We start from the raw sequence: 20,415 nt of genomic DNA on the forward strand, positions 1-20,415 counted from the left end.
ACGTTCCACTTAGAAGAATGAAGAAGCAATTAAAAACGGTGCCATCTGGAGTTGTTTTCTGTTATTAGTTTAGACTTTAAACACGTCATTAAGACACATGTCTTGTATCTATCGGTATATTCCTTTTTCTGTTAGTTTGTTAGAGCTATTAGTTGTATATAAACAGAGCTTGTGCATTTTGTCAATTAGGCTTTCTCATTCTTTCATTTTCTAATCAATAAGATTCAGATTCAGCAAGAAAGCTCTCCTTTCTTTTATTGTATTAGTGCTCAAAGCTCATCAGTGGCTTCCGGCCAAAACACTACCTCTGAAATTCCAATTCCTTCTTCACAAAACACTACTGCTAACCGTGTTCCTCCACAGAATACCACATCTACCTCAATGAATGATGAAAACTCAAACCCTTTTGAGTCCTTATTTTCTTCCAACTGTTGAAGTTGTGCTTGTTTCTCAGCCTCTTATTGGCACTCCTAGTTGATCAAGAGCTGTGTTTCTTTCTTTAAGTGGAAGGAACAAGTTTGGGTTCGTGAATTGAGCGATTCCTATGCCTAATCCTTCATCTCCTTTGTTCAATGCCTAGCACAAGACAAATACAACCATTCTTTCATGATTAACTAATTCTTTGAGCAAAAGACATTGCAGCAAGTGTGATCTAGGATGTAGATGGCACAAGGAGACATGCCACTAGGCACAGAGAACAAAGCGGTTATGTCCCATCAGCCACCCATAGCCAAAAAGAAGGCGATGCAACAGATAGTGGTTAGGGACCAATGCTTGATAGGAAGAATCAAAACCTCGAACTGAATAGAAAATGATGAACCATGAAGGAAAGGTGGTTGGAAATCTTTCAACATGACAAGAATGAATCTACCTATTTAAAGAAAAAGGATAAAGGGTGAGGTAGCCAAAAAGGGGCTTTGAGAAGTCTCTTTAGAAGCTTTGAGAAAATGAATAAAAGTCAACCCCATCAGGACCCTCCAAAAGAGGAAGGTTAGCTGAGAACTTTTGCGTGGGAGACCTCAAAAAAAGAATGTAATGAGAAAATAAGGGAAGAACCAGCCACAACATTGGTTCTAGTACTCAGGGCAATAAAAGGAGGGAATCAATGACATACCAAAAATCCTAGAAAAGTACTATAAAAGGAGGATCAAGTCATCAGCAAAAGGCATTCAGTAAATATTAGTTAGAGCATAAAAAGAGCACCAAAGAGATTCACTAAGCTTCAAAAAAATAGAGAGAAAAGAAAGGAATTATGAAGGATCCTATAACAAGTGCTTGAGGAGACACTTGGATTCAAGAGGATTTAAACCTCACAAGTCTTGGAAGCCTAGAAAGAGCTATCCAAATTTGTGACTTTTGAACTTATTTGAACCTCGTGGCATATCCAAATGAGAAATATGGTCTAATGTACTTAAAACTTAATATAATGACCTCTCGCTCTGTTTTTTGAGGATCCTTAACATTCTTACCTACATTTTCTTAATAATTCTTTTACTGTTCCTCAGACACTTGCTTTACAATATGTATATGTTTGTATGTATGAATGTATATGTATTATAGAACCCATGTTTTATGCATAAAATGATTCGTAATCAACCCAATATAGCTGCGGTGAACCAAGTCTAATCCACCAACCAACAAACATTGTTTTCTAGGGAGGCCTTGGATCCTTATCATCATTTGGGCCTAGGTATTGTCCAAAATAAGAACCCACAACTAGCTAGGCTAATTGGAAGGAAGCAGAGTCTAAAGTTTTGGAAGAGGGCCCAACTACAAAAATAAAATATATAATGACTATATATATATAATTGGACCTATGATGGCTTGGGCCCCCACTTGGGTCCGTCCCTAGATGTACCGGTTTAACACTTGTTAGGTTTAGATGTACTTGTTCAATATATGTATCCCCAAGGGGGTTCTTCTCCAAAAAAAAAAAAAAAAAAGTTGATATGAAACATTCACTAATTAGCTTAATAATTTAATATATATTGTCTACTAGCCTCATCACACATGCAAATTTACAAAGGTCATAGAATTATCCATTTACAATAAATGTAGTTGAGAAAATAGAATATAAATTTTATTAAGAGGCTAACTAATTTTGATAGGAAAATGCTTGATCATTGAAAAGAATTCAGTATATGAAATAGAAAGTACAAAAGAAAATAGTGTCATTAGAAATAGGATGAAAGAATGAAAAAGAAACTGAAGGAATATTATGAATTTGCGATTTGAGGAACCACAGCCTTAGAAAGGGGAAGAGAGGAACAAATAAAAGAGGAATTTTTTGTTTATTCAAGAAGTTGAAATTGGTTTATGAGTTGGTTTTTTTTTTACTATTTAATTTTTTAATAGTATTATTTATTTATTTTATTTGATGTGACATGGGGTAGTTCTTTTTTAATAAGAAACGTGGGGTGGGTTTTTTTAGAAGGTGGGGGTAGCTTTTTTTTGGATAGAACTTGGGATAGGTTTTATTTATTTATTTATTTTTTTAACGTGCCTTTTTTTTTTTTTTTTTGGGATAGAAGGTGGAGAATTTTGGCTGTGTATGAGGAAGTGGGAATTTTTTTTGTGATAAACATTGTGGAGAATTTTTATGTAGGATTTCACTTTTTTGTCATTAATTTTTGTCGATTTACGGTTATAATCTCATACCTTATGTTTTAGAAATAAGAATAAATTAATTAAATTAGGTAGATTTTTGTAAGTTAAAAAGGTAATAACCAATTTTTTAAATCCTTTTAATATATAGAAAAGAGAAAAAAGTACGAGTATCGACACAATACGAGATATGCATAATATGGGACATGATAAGGGATAAGACAACAATTTTTCAAACATTGGGGTACTACACAGTAAGAATACCACTTCAGCACATTAATTAATAATTAAACCCATTCTTACCACTTAAGAACATTAATTAATCATTAAACTCATACTTAGGGTCCGTTTGTGATCCGTTCATATTGTTAAAACTGAATATTTTTTCCTTAAAGTACAGTAAATAAAGATAAAAGTTAACTGAAATAGTACAGCGGAACATATGAATAGTATCAAAAAGTGCAGTGGGACCTGTGAGTAGTACAAAAAATAAGTTAAATAGTAAAATAAGTTAGTAAAAATAATTTTTGCCAAATGGACACTTAGTAGACTGTAGTGCCCCTCATAATCAGGATATTTGATGTTTTCATGAAAATTTTACAAAATTTAGTGCTTTTTTTTTAAAGGAGAAGATTTTTATTTTTTATTTTTACTGGTTGAGTAGGACTTAGAGCCCAAGAAATTTAAATATGATGAATAGTTTTGGGCTAAGTAAACACAAAGGAAAGGGAAGAAGAGTGAGTTGGGCTCCGATGGCCAACTAAAAGCACTAAAATATCATTTTCGTTTCTAAACTTTTACAAAAGTTCATTTTCTTCCTTAAACCTTACAAAATGTTATATTTTTAATCCCTATACATTTCTTCTTCTTTTTATTTTTTATTTTTTATTATTATTTTTTTATGAGAAATCCTTAAACTTTAAATGTGATGAAAAGTTTTGGGCTAAATCAACATAAAGGAAAGGAAAAATAAAATTTAGGAAAAAAAATAATATTTTACCCTATTAGTTTAACCGTGATATTGGCTATTTGGCACCCATCCCTGATTCACTCCCATATCAATTACTGATATTTTGGAGATCTATCCCATATCAATTACTTGGACTATTGTTTTGACTTTTGAATTCAAAAAAAAAAAAAAATACTACTAGTATTTTCCGTATTTTGGAGATATACCCATGAAACTTCACATTCTATACTGAGGCTTTTTTTTTTTTTTTTTTTTTTTTTTTTTGAGAAAGACATTCTATATTGAGGTTTGTTCTCAATAAACGTAAATGTTCACCTTTTTTTAGAAACAAGTAAATTTACACTTATTTTTTGAGAAACATAAATGTTCACCTTTTTATTTTTTGAGGAAAAACATAAATGTACACCTTAACTTTGAATTATGCGTGTATTTGTGGTGTAAAAAAAAGGATGAGATAGGTTTTAATTTTAGGATCCGTTTGAATGGAAGGGGAATGAAGGAGAGTGGAGGAAAGTAGAGTAAAGTCGATTGAAAATAGGCTAATTTTAAGCCAAATTTACTCTACCCCCTCCTTTCCCCTCAATTCAAACAGAGTGTTAATTGTTGGACAGCTCACAACCTTTACACCTTGCTTCTATTTTCTTTATTAAATGGTACACACATATATACATACATATATACACATATATTGGTACATTTATATTGGTAAAATCAAGGGGGGCCATAAAAAAGAGTAAAACTTATTCATAAATGAAAAACTGAACATGTCTTAAGCTATAAAAATCATAAATTTTTTTTTTTCCAAATGGAAAAAGGAAGACTAAAATGTCTTAGGAAAGAGAAGTACTTACAAATAATGAGATTTACTTGCTTGTATATAAGAATATGTTTTCACCAAAACACAAACACAAATAATGAGATTTACTGATTATCTTTCACCAAAATTTATGTTTTCACATAAATTTAGTAAACAACTCAACTGCGTGCATAAGTTTAGATTTGAGATTTAATCTCCGCTTATACAAAAAAAATTGATGCTTTCTACCTCCTTTCAACAACTTATCTCGATTATACATATCCCACAATGATGCATTTTGCCAATTAAGTTGAACAATGAAGTGTTTGGGTAACCAAAAGAAGACAAATAGCAGCTATAGAGGAGAAGCAAGCATTGATTTTTCAAAGAATGTTAAATTTCTTTTGTGCTTACTGCTTAAGGAGCAAAGTAAATATTTTTAAAAATACTAACCCAAAATCCATGAGTAATTTTTGTATTTTACCAAAAAAAAATAGAGTAAAAGTTTAGCTCTAGATTAGTTTAAAGTTATTTTTATCCAACTTGCGGTAATTGAGAAGACTATTTATTGTAAGATTTGTATCCATCAATGTAAAATAGAGAAAAAGCGCTCAATTTTACGCATTTAAGCACCAAAATCACCCACATTAGTTAAGCTAAAAATATGTGAATTATGAGTTCTAATTAACTCAATTGGTAAAATCTTTGATAGTTTAATAAAAGATCTGGAATTCGCTTAATTGGTAAAATCTCTGATAGTTGAATAAAAGATCTAGAGTTCAATTCTCACCTACACTAAAAATGGATTGGTGTCTTGGTTTAATGATAAAAAGTTATCATCAGAGCAGACGCCATAGGTTGAAACTTTCTAAAATAAATGTAAATGTGCAAACTTGCTAATGTAACCATGATGTGATACATTTTAGAAAAAGTTTTTTTTTTTAATCCCGACAATAAAAGGGGAGAGTAAATGACGGTTATTATGTGTGAAGAAAGAGAAATAGTTAAAACATCAACAAAAATTAATATTTTAATTAATGATATAGGATATATGGAATAAATAATTTGATGCATGTGTGTGGGATGAGATCTATCCCATTGTGAGGGAGTGGATGCATGTTTCTTAAACATGCCGAAGTTTCTCCATGTGATGGGCCGAGTGTGTGCAATCGGTGGCATGACACTTGTCATTTGTCATATAGGCAAATTGCGAAAAAAATGTTTTGGGCCATTTGCTGTATGTTGACTGTTGTTTGTGGTTGATGAGGAGAGAGAGAGCAGCAGCCAGCAGGAAAGTGAAATTGAGTCTATTATATCCCGTGCCTAAAAACTAAACTACGGTGTTTTGGTACAAGGTCAAAGCCATGTGGAGGAGGAGGAGTTCACTGAGTTTGACTCTTCATCAGAGTTTGTGTTCTTCTTCTTCTTCTTCATCATCCAAACTCCCAAACTCTCACCTCCACTCTTCTTTCTTTTCCTCTTCATCTTCTTCTTCTTCTTCAGCCACAGCCACAGCCACAGCCGCAGCCACAGCCACAAACTCCTTGGATCTAGGGTTTCCGAAACCCGATGTCGCACCGCCCTTCTCGGCCTCCGTCAATATCTCGTCTCTCGCCTCCACAACTCGCCACTACGCTCGCTGCTACTGGGAGCTCTCCAAGGCTCGCCTCAGGTTTCACTTTCTCAAATTTCCACTTATAAATTCGGAATTCCATTCATTTCTATATGTGTCTGTGTGTGTGTTTATGCATTTCATGAATTGTGATTTTGATTTGGTATATGGGTTTTTTTGAGAAAAGAAGAAAGAAATTGCTCTGTGTTTAATTGTGTCTGTAATGGTTTAGACTCCAAATAGGCCTAGTTTGTAGGGAACTATGGGTGCATTGGAAAATGGTATTTTGAGTTTAAAATGAGCGATTGTTTGTGAAAAAAGCTATGAGGAGTTGTGGTTGCAAATCGGAATTTTGGGTTTTAAAAAAATGCTCCTTTAAGCTCCCAAAATGCCTAACCAAATGGACCCCTATATTTGTATATGTAGAGTTTGGTTCCAATTGAAAGATGTGATTGTAGTCCATAGGTTTAAATCATGTTTTATAACCGGAATGATGCCAAAATTGTAAACTTGTGTTGTTTGGGCATTAAAAGTTTTGTCCTTTGTCTAATTAGGCTGGGATTGGAAAACAGCTAGTAGGGACCTCAAGCCTGACCTGGTCTCAAAAATAAGACCCTCCTGATACGGCCTAATAGGATCACAATGGGTAGGAGAACCTTTTTTCATTGAGTTACTACCATTTTTTGTTTCCGGGGTGGGATGTCTCTTCCCCATATAAGCCCTTGTGGTGCCTGCAGGTTGTATGAAGAGTTCTGACAAATGATTGCGTGCATTTCAAATTGAATACATTGTGATTGTGTTGCTTGCTGAGTACCTCTTCTTTTGTTAAAATTTTATGAAGGGATGATACTTGAACTCATGTTTAGGAACTTGTCTCTTATTGTCATTTTTTCTCCTATCTAGCATGCTAGTTGTTGCTACTTCTGGGACGGGATTTGTCCTTGGGAGTGGAAGTGCCGTTGATTTTGCGGGACTTTGTTGGACTTGTGCCGGTACCATGATGGTTGCTGCATCTGCCAGCTCTTTAAATCAGGTTCATTCTTAAAAACAGTTTTTTTTTTCTCTCTCTCTCCCCCCCCCCCCCTTCTCCCCACCTTTTTTCAACATTCATTTTCTTATAAAAAATTGCATCCAATGAATTTGTCCCTCAATTTTTGGGAGCTCAAAGGTATACAAACCCATGAAGAAAGACAAAAACACAGGACCTATATCTGACATTACATGAAGACACCAACGTAACAAAATAGGAAAACATAATAAAATGATTAGTAGTTTTAAATTCAAATGATCAGTGACTTGGGAAACTTCTAATGAATATGAAGAGTGATTTATGTACTCTCTCGCAGCCTGATTTTGTTTATGATGGAAGTCTTGTTTTTTGTTTCAATTCATAATATTTCTGTTTTTGATCATTCATATAATAATAAATAAATAAAAACTACTACAACAACAACAACAACATTATTTTTATCTCTCTTGAAGAAAGGAATAGATTCTCATATCTAGGGTTTTAGAGAAATCGCATCCATTAGAGAAGGTAAGAAACGTTACATTCAACTTGTAAAGTTGCCTCTGCTATTTAAATCTACATATTAGAATATAGACCTGTAACCCTGAATATTTAGTACATTCTCCAACAAAACTAGTCTCAATTATTAAATCACGCCTAATAAACTGAAAGTTATTTACAACCTTATTAGTTCATCACTCAAAGTTGGAGCACTCGATTATGAAATGAAACATCGGGAATAAAAAAGTTTTATTTTTTGTTGTATTAAGATTGTGAGATCATATAGCCATGCTTTGTTCTCAAGCCAATTGGGTTTGTACTTCATTTGTAGTAAGAATATTTTCTGGTTGTCAAAATTAAGGTAGGTAGATGTAATAACAAAAAATCGAGTCTGTGCCCCAAGACAGTGTTAGAAGGAGGCACCTTATTGTTATTTTCAACGGGAAAAGGGTGGGTTTCCATTTTCAAGTTTTAAGTTGGTGAATCTTTTTAGTGAATATATTTGTCATTTGAAGAAACAAGGTTCCTTGTCATTGCTTTACCTCATCATTGTCTTTCTTTATCTTTTAATGTGTTAATTCATAGGGCCCAAAATTACCAAACAGAGGGATTGGAATAAAGAAAAATATAACATTAAAGACATTTTATTACCAAAATTACTGGAATGGTGAGAAATGAGAATTCAAATCTATGTAACTTTACTTGTTGCTTCCTTCAAGTCGTAGATATTGTTTAAGCGGTTGATCTTGAGTTGGTTAATCTTGTTGCTACTCGTTGATTGCTGATGGCATATTTTAATTTCAGTTTCTTTTCATGTACGGGCTTAGTTGACTTGAACTTTCTTTGAATGAATCATATTCTCTTAGGTATTTGAGATTAAGAATGATGCCAAAATGAAGAGAACAAGGCTAAGACCACTACCTTCAGAGCGCATTACTATACCCCACGCAGTCACCTGGGCATCTACTGTTGGTTTAGCTGGAACTGCTTTATTGGCAAGCAAGGTGGCCGATATATTCTCTCACCCCCTTATGTTATGAAATTTGATAGTTAAATTGTGAAGTTTTTTCATTAACCTGTGAGCTGAGGGACTAATGCTCCAGCTTGTATGGCAAGGTTGTTGCAGGCTAACATGTTGGCGGCTGGGCTGGCAGCTTCCAATCTGATTCTGTATGCCTTCGTCTACACTCCTATGAAGCAGATCCACCCAGTCAATACATGGGTTGGGGCTGTCGTTGGTGCCATTCCACCACTTCTTGGGTAATATGTCCTCTATATTTCTTATGCCTTCTAACAAAAAAATCCTTCTTATTGAACTTTTAAGAGAAATTTGTTTAGTGGATTTGAGAGTGCAATTTTCTCAAGTTTGTCCATACTTATTATTGCTGTGGTCTAATTATGTATTTTGCTAGCCAAAAATTGATCAGGGCTTCCTGAAATTTCCATCTAGCATTGGAAACTGATTTCTTTTCTTCACCATGTCACTTTAAGATACTGGAAGTTATAGAAAACATATTCTTTATACATGTGAAAAATGGTGTTGTCCTAATTATATTTCTTCTTTTCAGCCTTGTCAATCCTCATCTCCTATCAAATCTGGAATATGCTCATAAACATAGTATGCTGATAAAATCCTCTTACTTCTCTCTCTCTCCCCCCACCGCAAATACTGATTCTCACTTAAGATGGAATAGTTCCTCCCCATTAAAAAGTAAATTTTCCCATTTCTTTTATCCTATCCTGGTTTATTTCTTTATCTTTCAAACTGGACTTAAAGTTGAACAAAAACTAGAGGATAAATCTTTTTTTTTTTTTTTTTTTTTTAAGTAATAAGTTTTATTGATATCAAAAAAGGAACCCCCTAGTACACAGGGAGTGTACAAGGGGTCAACAATCAATTACAAAAAAATTACAAGAATCAAGGAAGGAAGAGAATGATTGGTTTTGCATGGCAACCAACCAATCCAATAAAGTTCTAAAGAAAAATAACTCAAGGTCTGGAATGGATTTCTCATTATCTTCAAAACTCCTACTATTTCTCTCCCTCCAAAGACACCACATTAAGCAATGGGGAACAATTAATCATATATAACCATTTTGATGACGACCAAACCTGCCTTGCCAACAAGCTCGTAGTCCTAAAACGGATTGCGGCATAACCTAGCTTACTCTAAATAAACCCAAAACTATAGACCACATATCTATAACAACCAGACAATGAAGAAAGAGATGGTCAACTGATTCCCCATACACTTGCACTTGTAGCACCAATCCAGTATCCAAACCTTCCTTTTTCGTAAATTGTCAATTGTCAAGCATTTCTCTAAAGCAGCAGCCCAAACGAAGAAAGCTACATGAGAAGGAATCTCCTGTTTCCAAATACTTTTCCAAGGAAAACAGTAATCATTAGAGCCCACTAAAATACTATAATAACTAGTAACCATGAACCCTTATCTCTATCAGGTTTCCAACACATCCTATCCTCACAAATCCCCTTGTTGAAGAACCATATATGGTATCCATGAAACCTGACATAGCCTCTAATTCCTGAGCATGCACACTCCTAAAGAAACTTACATCCCAAAAGAGAACGCCTTAGTGTACTTCATAAGCTCAGCCACACTAACCTCCTTATCTTGGCAAAATCTAAACAATTCAGGATAGCTGGCTGCAAGAGATGTCTCACCACACCAACGGTCATGCCAAAACTTCACCCTAGACCCATCACCAATATCATCTAGAATACAGCATGAAAAAATGGCCATCCTTGACTAATATTTTTCCACAAACCAACACCATATGGACCATTAACTGGTCTGGTACACCAGCCACCCCATACACATCCATATTTCACCTATATCACTTGCCTCCAAATTGAGTAAAGTTTAAGGAATGAAAACTATTAGGGAGAGTTAGGCATGATTTAGTTATATGATGCCAAATTTGATGCCCTCACTTGTGAGACTTGCATAATTTCATCCTTCTTGATAATAAAATGGCTTGACACTCACTTTGTTGATTGTATGTCTATTGTTGTTGAAAGTTGTGTCCAAGTACTACTTGAGATGGGGACTCTTTGGCAGCATGTCCTGTGCTAAAATTAGATTAAATTCCAAGCTCACTTCATAGTTGAGTGCACTTGAGTTTAGTACTTGTTTCCAGTCTGGCCAAAGTTCAATATTTATTGTTGACCTACTAATGTTATTAGTGATATGTGAAAATTCTTGTTTTGTGCTTGGGAATTATAGCTTTGTATTGTTTAAAGTGCTTATGATTTATGGAATTGCCAGTAAAATTGGTAGTGGCAATCATAGGGAATATGTGACAAACTTTTGATTTTAAATATTGTATTTGTAGAGATCACTGTCTAATTACCTTCTCTATTAAATAATTGAAAGTGGTCGGTTTGATTAAACTAAAGGTTTTCTCTGGCTGATTGTACATAAACTGGTTTCTTGTTTTAAGGTTTTAGATACAATATTGACATACAGGCTCATGGGTTTCTGTGTTGGGTTTTCAGGTGGGCTGCTGCTTCTGGCCAGGTTTCTCTCAATGGAATGATTCTTCCAGCTGCTCTCTATTTTTGGCAGATTCCCCATTTTATGGCCCTTGCCTACATGTGCCGTGATGATTATGCTGCTGGCGGGTATGTGCGTATGCTGTCTTTGGAAACATTAATTGGTGGTTTACCATTCACACCTGTTTCAGGTTATAGGACTATATATTTAAAAATGGCTGAGTTGGATATGTAAATGATGATTTGACCTGGTGACATGAGCCCAAAAATCATATGATACTTGGTATTAATAATTAATTTTGATTGTCTATTAGTGTATGGGGTAAGTGGGTCCCTTTTGCACATGTCTATGGGTCTTCAATGCAAGTCCACTTGACTTTTTCCTTGGATTCATTATTCATCATTTGATGCATATTCAGGTTTAAGATGTACTCTCTTGCTGATGCTTCTGGTCAGAGAACTGCCTTGGTGGCTTTAAGGAACTCCCTGTATCTGATTCCTTTGGGGTACTTAGCGTATGATTGTGAGTTATAGTCTCCCATAGATATTTATCTTAATATTATTTGGAATTCTAGCTTGTCTTTTTAATTTGGTTCTCTGCTGCAAGCTCCTCTAATATATTTTTCCTATCATAATTTGTCATTTTTAACCACTTCTTCATTAACTTCTCCCCCCGCTCATTTTTCTTCATTTTATGAAGGGAAAGGTGCCACCTTTTTGAAGTATTATCAAAGACTGATTTCTTTTGGGGGGAAAAAAGGAATATATTCTTTCTCTCTTGTTATGGGTTATAGGTCACTTATTTAAGTTCAAATCTCTCTCTTTCTATTCAAAATTTTCAATTTGAAAGTGACCTTGAGACTTGTGTGTTTGGCTTGTTTTCCTCATTTACTTTTATTTGCTTTTTCTAAAGTTTCTTTTGGCATAGCAATTCTTGTTGCAGCATCCTCAAATAGTAGTATAAATGGAGTTCCATGTACCAAAATATGCATTAGTATGCAGGACAAGCACTTGTTTTAGCAGAACTTGTACCTTAGTTTTCTTAATATTATTTGGAATTCTAGCGTGTCTTTTTAATTTGGTTTTCTGCTGCAAGTTCCTCTAATATATTTGTCCTATCATAATTTGTTACTTTTAAGCACTTCTTCATTATCTTCTGCCCCCGGTTATTTTTCTTCATTTTATGGAAGAGAAATATGCCTCCTTTTTGAAGTGTTATCAAAGACTTATTTCTTATGGGAAAGAAAAAGGAAAAAAAAAAAAAAAAACGTAGTAAACACTCATCACATCCCACTCCATGCACCTTAAAACCCCTAATGATACCAGCCCCCTCCATTCACCTAAGCATTCTAGTAAATACTTCCTCCCCTTGTCTTAAGTGTTCTAGTAAACACTTCCATCATCAAGAGAAATGGCATAGAAGATAAGGATCCCCTAGTCTTTTGTTTTCTGTTGTTATAGGTTATAGTTCATTTAGTTCAGTTCAAAATCTGTCTCTTTCTATTTAAATTTCAATTTGAAAGTGACCGTGAGACTTGTGTGTTTGGCTGGTTTTCCTCATTTACTTTTAATTGTTTTTTCCTAAAGTTTCTTTTGGCATAGCAATTCTGTTGCAACATCCTCAAATAGTAATAGATATGGAGTTCCATGTACCAAATATGCATTAGTATGCAGGACGAGTACTTGTTTTAGCAGAAGTACCTTAGTTTTCTTAATATTATTTGGAATTCTAGCTTGTCTTTTTAATTTGTTTCTGCTGCAAGCTCCTCTAATATATTCGTCCTATCATAACTTGTTACTTTTAAGCACTTCTTCATTTTCTTCTCCCCCGGTCATTTTTCTTCATTTTATGGAAGAGAAATGTGCCTCCTTTTTAAAGTGTTGTTAGAGACTGATTTCTTCTGGAAAAAAAAAAAAAGAAAAAAGAAAAAAACATAGTAAACATTCTATCACCTCCCACTCCATGCACCTTGAATCCCCTAATAATACCAGCCCCCTCCATTTGCCTAAGCATTCTAGTAAATGCTTCCATCATCAAGAGAAATAGCATAGAAGATAAAGGATCCCCTTGTCTTTCATTTCTCTTGTTATAGGCTATAGTTCATTTAGTTCAGTTCAAAATCTGACTCTTTCAATTTAAATTTCAATTTGAAAGTGACCTTGAGACTTGTGTGTTTGGCTGGTTTTCCTCATTTACTTTTAATTGCTTTTCCTAAAGTCTCTTTTGGTGTAGCAATTCCTGTTGCAACATCCTCAGATGCTAATAGACTAATATGGAGTTCCCTGTACCAAAATATGCAACAGTTTGCAGGACAAGTACTTGTTTTAGCAGAACTTGTATCATAGTTTTCTTACATGTGGCATGGTTCGATACATCATCTGCCAATCTCTGTGTCATAATGACCTTATGAAATCCATATTCAACCATCGAAGTTTGTTTGCCAAATTTATGCCGATAATTGGATGTGGAAACAAATCATCACTATGAAGAACATGGATGCCTAGTCTACATTATGTAGTTTCCTTCCCTCGATCAGTTTTTGTAGCATTGACATTTGTGTTCTTTCAAGTAATATGTTCGCAGGTTCAACCCTAAAATTTACTATAGCCAAAAAATAAAAAAAGTAATATGTTCTACATGAGTGCAATGGCAAAGAACTGATCACTAGTGAATGGGTGCTGCAATTGCATTTTTTTGTGTTTAAATACAACTTTGTGTTGACTTAATCTCATTAGTCATTTCTCATTTACCTTATTGAATGTTGTCTGCAGGGGGTGTGACTTCCGGATGGTTTTGTCTTGAATCATCAGTCCTTACTCTTGCAATAAGTGCTGCAGCATTTTCATTCTATAGAGATCGCACTGCACAAAAAGCTAGGAGGATGTTTCATGCTAGCCTTCTATATCTTCCTGTATTCATGACTGGGCTTCTAGTTCACCGTCTCCCTGATAATGAACAATGTATCAAAGAAGACAATTCAGCTGAGATTTTATCTTTCTTGGAAACTAAAGATGAAGAAAGTGAAAACCTTAATGAGAATGAGGTGATGCGGTCTAGAGTCAGGAAACAAGCACGCCCACCTGTAGCGTATGCCTCTGTTGCACCATTTCCATTTCTGCCAGCACCATACACGGTTCCTTGATGTATTTTGCTTCTAGATTTTTTTGGTTACAATCTGTTATAAAAAGGTGGAAATGTTCCCTTGTAAAAATCAATCTGACCAAATTTTTGTGGGGTTTTTTTGGGTCAAACTCTATGGCAATTTATGAAGTTGAGATTTGTTATATAGCTTTTAATGTTATGCTCTTCAACATTGACATTTGAGCAACGAATTTTTATTTGAAATAAACTGTGAAAACAAAGCAATTGATCTTGATTTGGGTAGAACAATCGTGAGGCTTTTATCTATTATTTTTTCTCCTAAGATGGAGAGTGCAAACTTTGATTGAGAACGATTAGGATATTGGTGTAACACCTATTGTTATTCATATTCTAAAGCCAAAATTTGATCCACTGTTTTACATGCACTGAAACATTATATTGACCAGCACTAAATAACAATGATGCAAATCTCAAATTATAACAAGTAAATATGATATTTGAGGGAAAATTTTTTTTTTGGGGTAAGATATTTGTGGGAATTTAGCATTCAATGTGTTGTGTAATTAAAATCTCAAAATTATAAGATTCTCAAAAAAAAAATCTCAAAATTATAAAGAATCTTGTTAGAATTCCTCTAATCTTTTACCCTCCAAACTCCTTCAATTGTAATGGTATATATTTTGATTTTCAAGCAAGATTTTTTTAAAAAAAAAAATTATACCAGAAAAAGAAAATGATATGATTTTTTTTTTGGATAAAGTGCAGCAACTAAAATTTTATTGTTAAATTCCATTAACCTACTCTAAGATTTGCACTAATACCAAACAAGTTCAAGACATTTCAAAACCGATCAATTTAGCTCCTAAGGGAGAAGAGGAAAAAGACTAAAAAACCTAACCGTGTTTATTGTTTAGGAACTAAATTGACCGGTTTTAAAATGCTTGAAAATTCCATTAACCTATCCTAAGATTTGCCTTAATGCCAAACAAGTTTAAGACATTTTAAAATTGACCAATTTGGTTTCTAAGAGAAGAGAAATCTACACACACATATTATAATAATAATAGTCGGTGAAGTTAAGAGAAACTTAAATTAAAATTTCGAATTAGAATTCTAATTTTGTGCCATGTGTCTTAAATTATTTATTCTTAAAAAGTTTTATTTTTTAATTTTAAAATCAAATGTTGGACCACATTATAAATATTCATCCAAATAAGTTATTAAGTTAAAAAATCAAATAGTCTAAAATTAATAAATCGTTAAAAAAAAAGTGCTTCACAATAAAAAAAAATAGACAATTTACATTTTATACATAAATATTCTAACAAAAGTTGTTAAAGAGTTAATAAAATATAAAAATGAGTATTAATAGTATTTAAATATTATATATATATAAATTATATTATGCATCTTATTGTATATTTTTAAGTGTATTTATCACCACACATCTTTGATGCGATGATAATTTTACAAATATAAATATTTGTGAGGTATGTAAGGGTCGGATTCAATTCTCCAAGCTAGTAAGAGGAACGAGTAAGCCAAAACAATGCTCACTGTTCAGGGATCAGATTGGTAGTTTCGAAATTTTTTGGACCCGGTTGTCGTTAATCCCAGTTAAAAAGGTTATTCAAGTTTCAACAGTAACACCATCCAAAACAGCCCAGCAAATAAAATAAAACTAAAACATCCTGTGTTAGAAAGAAAGCTCTAGAGAGGGAGAGAGAGAAATGGCGGTGAGACAGAGAGCCATGGGAACTCTGCCGAACCTGATTCGAAGCCTCCGAAAGGAATCTCTTCTAAACCCAAAACCCACGAACCCATCTGTACTACCATCTCTTCGACGCGCTTTCTCGCTCTACGATCAGGTCAACCTGATCAACGATGTCCCCGAAGACCAGCTTCGCTTTAAAGGCTATTCTGATACTGGGTTCAACGTCAATGGCGTCGACTATGAGGGCAGCTTGCTCTGCGTTGGGAATTTCCTCATGTCTTGGGCCCCCACCAAGTTTTCAGACATCACTCCTGAAAGGTGTGTCCAACCCCATCTTTGAATTTTTTTGACAATTTCAGTGTATCACCAAATTGAATCAAAGTTTTCAATTCCATTTTGATTTGGGTTCTAGTTATTTTTTTCAATCATGGTTTATTTATTTATTGAATTCAAAGTAGTTGCTTTTGTTTGATTTTGTCAATGAACAAAACATATCATTTCCATGAGAGAATGAGGTAGAAGATAGGAATATAAATTAGTAACGATAAGAAATGTAGATGTAAATTCAAAGACAAGGTTGCATATGAAGCATAATTGAGGAACATATAATGTAGCCCATCTAAGGAATACGAGTAGAAATACGTGTAGCAACCAAAACATACGGGAATTTGATTCGGTGTAGTGATTGGGACGGAATATTTCAGCTTTTCTAGCTGGAATGGAATGGAAATGATTGACAACTATGATTTGGATTGTGTATACGATCTGTGTAAGCTTGTTAAGACTTTGTTTGTTTACTTTGCAATTTTGGTTAGAATAACAATAAAATACTAGAATGCACTTTTTTGGGTCTTTGGAAAAACTTTTGATTTTATTGAATAAGTAGGAAAGGATCTTCTTGTGTAACTTTCACAACCTGTGTCATGCTTGGATTGCTAATTTGTAACAATTATAGCTAATTTTGTTACCATTATGGTTTCTAATCTGAGTTCTTTGTCATTGCATCAGCCAATGTCTAATACACTAAATTGGTAGAATTGCCATAACCGTGCATTGACTTTTCTAATTCTCCAATCTCTACTTTTGAATGATTTATTGCCTTGTACAATGCAAGTAGTTGGTTCATATGTTTGAAAATGTTGTTGTATCCACATATTTAGTTACTGCTTTGTTCCTATGATATTCCCAATTTCCATAAATTTTCTAGGAGTTTGAAGTTCCCTAGTGCAAATATTCTTTTAGTTGGAACAAGAGTCTATGAAGTTTATCATGCACCTTTATCTGACAATGATAGCTTTATGTTATGATGCAGCTTATCTATCTTCCAAACCTTGCGGCCTATTCCAGGTGAGAATTCAAATTGTGGGACAATCCTGTCTGGTTGGCCCCTTGTTCTTACTTATCACATGGAACTTGTGCGGTATGAATGACTGCTTCATACAGGTGATTTTGATTACATATAACATTCAAAATAAATTTTAAGGGCTAGTCTTCCCCTTTATTAAGCTATACTTCATATTTCAAAATGTGACCCAGATGTTATGTGAATCATGGGCAACTTGCCTATGGTCCATCATGTTGAGCACCATCAAACAGTTATATAGGCTTCCTGACATCTAGATACTATAACAATAAAGAATTGAAATCTGTTCTTCTATCATTTCATATATACTTTGCAGGTTGCCAAGATAGTTCATGCATGTGCATTTGCAATTTTATGTCCTTAAGTACCTAATATGAGCCTTAGTGTCTATTTGGCTAGAGCTCATAAGCTCAGCTTTTAGCTTTTAACTTTTATGTATAGCTTTTTAAAACCTCACTTTTTTTTTTAATACTTTTTCTCACTTTTTTAAAGTACAAGTATACTTTAGCACACTTTTAACAAAAAACTAAAAGTCAATAAATATTGTTTCCAAACGGACACTTAATGTCAATAAATATGCATCTTGTCAAGAGTACTGGAACCATTATGTAAGTCACTATAACTTCCAAATATACACATATTATGTGTATATATCAAGTTTTTATTTGTGTATGTATTATATGATATCTATAGTTTAAGGGTTTTCATCTTTAAGATTTGGTCCGGTTGTTATATTAGTCTTCTGTTGATTTTTCTATTGACCATCTACTTGTAATAATTCATGTCAGAGATTTTGATACTTGGCTGTGGGAGGAATATTGAAATAGTAAATCCTGAACTTCGGCGCTTCATTCGTTCTACTGGCATGAAGTTGGAAGCCCTTGACTCGGTATCTTAGCTTCCCCCTGGGCTTTACTTCCTTCAGTCTGTTAAATTTTGTCGCATCTTTACTTCATACTCTGCGTAAATTCACCAATAAATAAAATACGTTTTCTAAACAAAGTTGATATTGTTACATTATTCTTCTTCACCTGAAGAAAAGAGAATAAATAGAGGAAGAAAAAAGTAGCACGACTTTCCAATCAAATTATTTTGATTGGGGCATATCTGCAAATAAGACCAAGTTCAAAATTTTATCAGAGCACTAGGCAATGAAAGAGAGTGAGGTGTAGAGTGAAAAGAAAAATAAAATAAAATTCAGGGGCCACATAATGGGATATCTTGGGTTTTGAAAAATGCCTATATATATTCCAAGGAATAATAGGGTAAAGCTTCCCTATATGAGAAATGCGTAAGAGGTTCACAGTTCTGTGGTTAATTGATCTGGCTGCAAGTTAGGTCTACTTGGTGTTATGCCATGTTTACCTGGCCCAACTGTTAGGGTTGAAGGCACTGCTTTTGTCCATCCCAATCGATCATTTTGTTGTTTGTTTGTTAGGTTAAGCTAGGAGGGCAAGAAGCAAACTTCCATTTTAAATTATTAAAAGAATCTTTAATGCACTTGTTCCTTACATTCACTGTCATCTTTTTTTTTTTTCTTTTTCTTTTTTTGTTGATAAGTATACATTCACTGTCATCTGTGAGAATAGTCGTTGCGGCACAGCAAATCTGTATAGTTGGGGTGTGAGCTCTTTGAGCTAGCAGCTAATTTGGTAATAAGCGTCTCTAAATTCCTTTACATACTAGCAAAAATACTGTGAAAATGTTCTATTTTCTGAATTGGCTAAACATTTTTATTAAGGAATATATGGTCTACCAATTTAGCATAAACAGAGTACGCTTTAATTCTTTTTTGTTTTTTTCTATATATATGGTGGGGCATGATGGTGGAAAAAGTAAAAGAAATCAATTTGACTGAACTTAGATTTTACATGCCTAATCAATCATAAAGGCAAAAAAGAAAAGAAAATTGTCCATGAGTAAGGCCAAACAGCCTAACCTTTTCTTCAATTTCCGCCACACATCACCAACACCCCCCCCCCCCCCCCCAAAAAAAAAAAAAAAACCTCACTTTGTTCACAATTTTAGGCTTCAATTTCAAGCACTCTATCAAAGCTTTTGGCAAAATTACCAATCCAACATATAAGGTAGAAATTAATTCACGGGTCCTACTATAGAGTGTTGAGGTAATTCATGGGCCTAAACTATTCCTCCAATTTAAATTATAGGTTTAAATTCCCCCCTCCCCACAAGGCTAACCCCCTCCTTTTTCTTTAACAAAGGTTAGCAGATAGTGTGTTGTCTTTCTATACTACTGCACTTTCTTATTATTGCATCTCTGGCTCATTCTCTGGGTGCATTTGTACACTTGTCTAGGGCGTGTTGTATCTGAAACCAACGTATTTCTTTATGATCAGTTTCCTATTGTAAAACCAAGACACCAACCAAAATGGATGTGACTACAGTGCTAACTTATCTTAATGATCTTTGTTTCACTTGTTGTAGAGAAACGCTTCAACAACTTACAACATATTGAATGAAGAAGGTAGGATTGTGGCTGCTGCACTTCTACCATATGGGGTTTCTTCCTAATGTCTAGACTTAGCATTTGAGATGCTTTTCATTTTTAGCTTATGCAAGATGCATTTCAATTCAAGCTACTGAGAGCCCCTTGCCGTTTCTAACAAGAATTATTTGATTTGAGAGGTAGACAACTTTTGTTGTATGTAAATAAGCTGGAATTCGTATGGCCCATGATTGTAGATCTTTATGCATTTCGTGTTATTTACTGGAAGGTATTTCATGTTTGAAGCAACAAGCAAGTCTGCTCAAGTTGGCCTCAAGCTTTTGAACATTATCTTAAACATAGTTTCTTGAATTTTTAAATAACTAAATAAATCATAGAGTTAAGGTGTATTGTTTGACATTATAGGTTCTTATTTTCTTGTTTGTTTCCTCTAATTAAAACTAGGACTATGTATTCGTAGTTCAAATTGTGAAAGAGTTTGATGAAAGCAATTATCTTCTTGACATAAGGTTCCAATTCTAAATTTAATATTAATTTTTTTGGGGCCAGACTCTGAATTAGATATATGCAAAATCTTGCAGACTATATAGAGTCAAGTCTATAGCATATGAGCATGAACTATTTTGTTGGGGGGTGGAAATTACATTTTATCTCCCTAAATTTTATCATCTTTTACACAGCCTCCTAAACTATGAAAATACACATTTATAATATAAAATTAAGTTGCCTGCGCACTGTTACCACTTACCAGTGGTCCGG

The 20,415-nt window shown here is 34.0% G+C and overlaps 2 protein-coding genes across 2 annotated transcripts; both read left to right on the forward strand.

Annotated features, from left to right (window-relative positions):
- The first annotated feature begins 5,554 nt into the window (after nt 1–5,554).
- LOC115986846 (protoheme IX farnesyltransferase, mitochondrial) lies at nt 5,555–14,400 on the forward strand. The gene is made up of 7 exons (XM_031110185.1): nt 5,555–6,042; nt 6,886–7,015; nt 8,359–8,496; nt 8,619–8,752; nt 11,013–11,138; nt 11,429–11,532; nt 13,782–14,400. The coding sequence occupies exons 1-7, from the start codon at nt 5,735–5,737 to the stop codon at nt 14,150–14,152; spliced, it is 1,311 nt and encodes a 436-aa protein (XP_030966045.1). The 5' UTR covers nt 5,555–5,734; the 3' UTR covers nt 14,153–14,400.
- Nucleotides 14,401–15,669: 1,269 nt separating this feature from the next.
- On the forward strand, nt 15,670–20,055 carry LOC115983271 (NADH dehydrogenase [ubiquinone] 1 alpha subcomplex assembly factor 3). The gene is made up of 4 exons (XM_031105914.1): nt 15,670–16,144; nt 17,139–17,173; nt 17,978–18,078; nt 19,635–20,055. Exons 1-4 carry the CDS (start codon nt 15,843–15,845, stop codon nt 19,719–19,721), a joined length of 525 nt encoding a protein of 174 aa, XP_030961774.1. The 5' UTR covers nt 15,670–15,842; the 3' UTR covers nt 19,722–20,055.
- Nucleotides 20,056–20,415: the final 360 nt, after the last annotated feature.

This window comes from Quercus lobata, chromosome 4, assembly GCF_001633185.2.
Source record: "Quercus lobata isolate SW786 chromosome 4, ValleyOak3.0 Primary Assembly, whole genome shotgun sequence".
NCBI classification, from domain to species: domain Eukaryota; kingdom Viridiplantae; phylum Streptophyta; class Magnoliopsida; order Fagales; family Fagaceae; genus Quercus; species Quercus lobata.

What these genes read in the sequence shown, in the direction of transcription:
- LOC115986846 (XM_031110185.1), top strand. Translation starts at nt 5,735, where the DNA reads ATGTGGAGGAGGAGGAGTTCACTGAGTTTGACTCTTCATCAGAGTTTG. An exon ending in CTCTCCAAGGCTCGCCTCAG is followed by an intron (nt 6,043 to 6,885) that starts GTTTCACTTTCT and finishes TCTCCTATCTAG; the next exon opens with CATGCTAGTTGTTGCTACTT. An exon ending in GCCATTCCACCACTTCTTGG is followed by an intron (nt 8,753 to 11,012) that starts GTAATATGTCCT and finishes TTGGGTTTTCAG; the next exon opens with GTGGGCTGCTGCTTCTGGCC.
- LOC115983271 (XM_031105914.1), top strand. Translation starts at nt 15,843, where the DNA reads ATGGCGGTGAGACAGAGAGCCATGGGAACTCTGCCGAACCTGATTCGA. An exon ending in TCAGACATCACTCCTGAAAG is followed by an intron (nt 16,145 to 17,138) that starts GTGTGTCCAACC and finishes GTTATGATGCAG; the next exon opens with CTTATCTATCTTCCAAACCT. An exon ending in AACCTTGCGGCCTATTCCAG is followed by an intron (nt 17,174 to 17,977) that starts GTGAGAATTCAA and finishes AATTCATGTCAG; the next exon opens with AGATTTTGATACTTGGCTGT.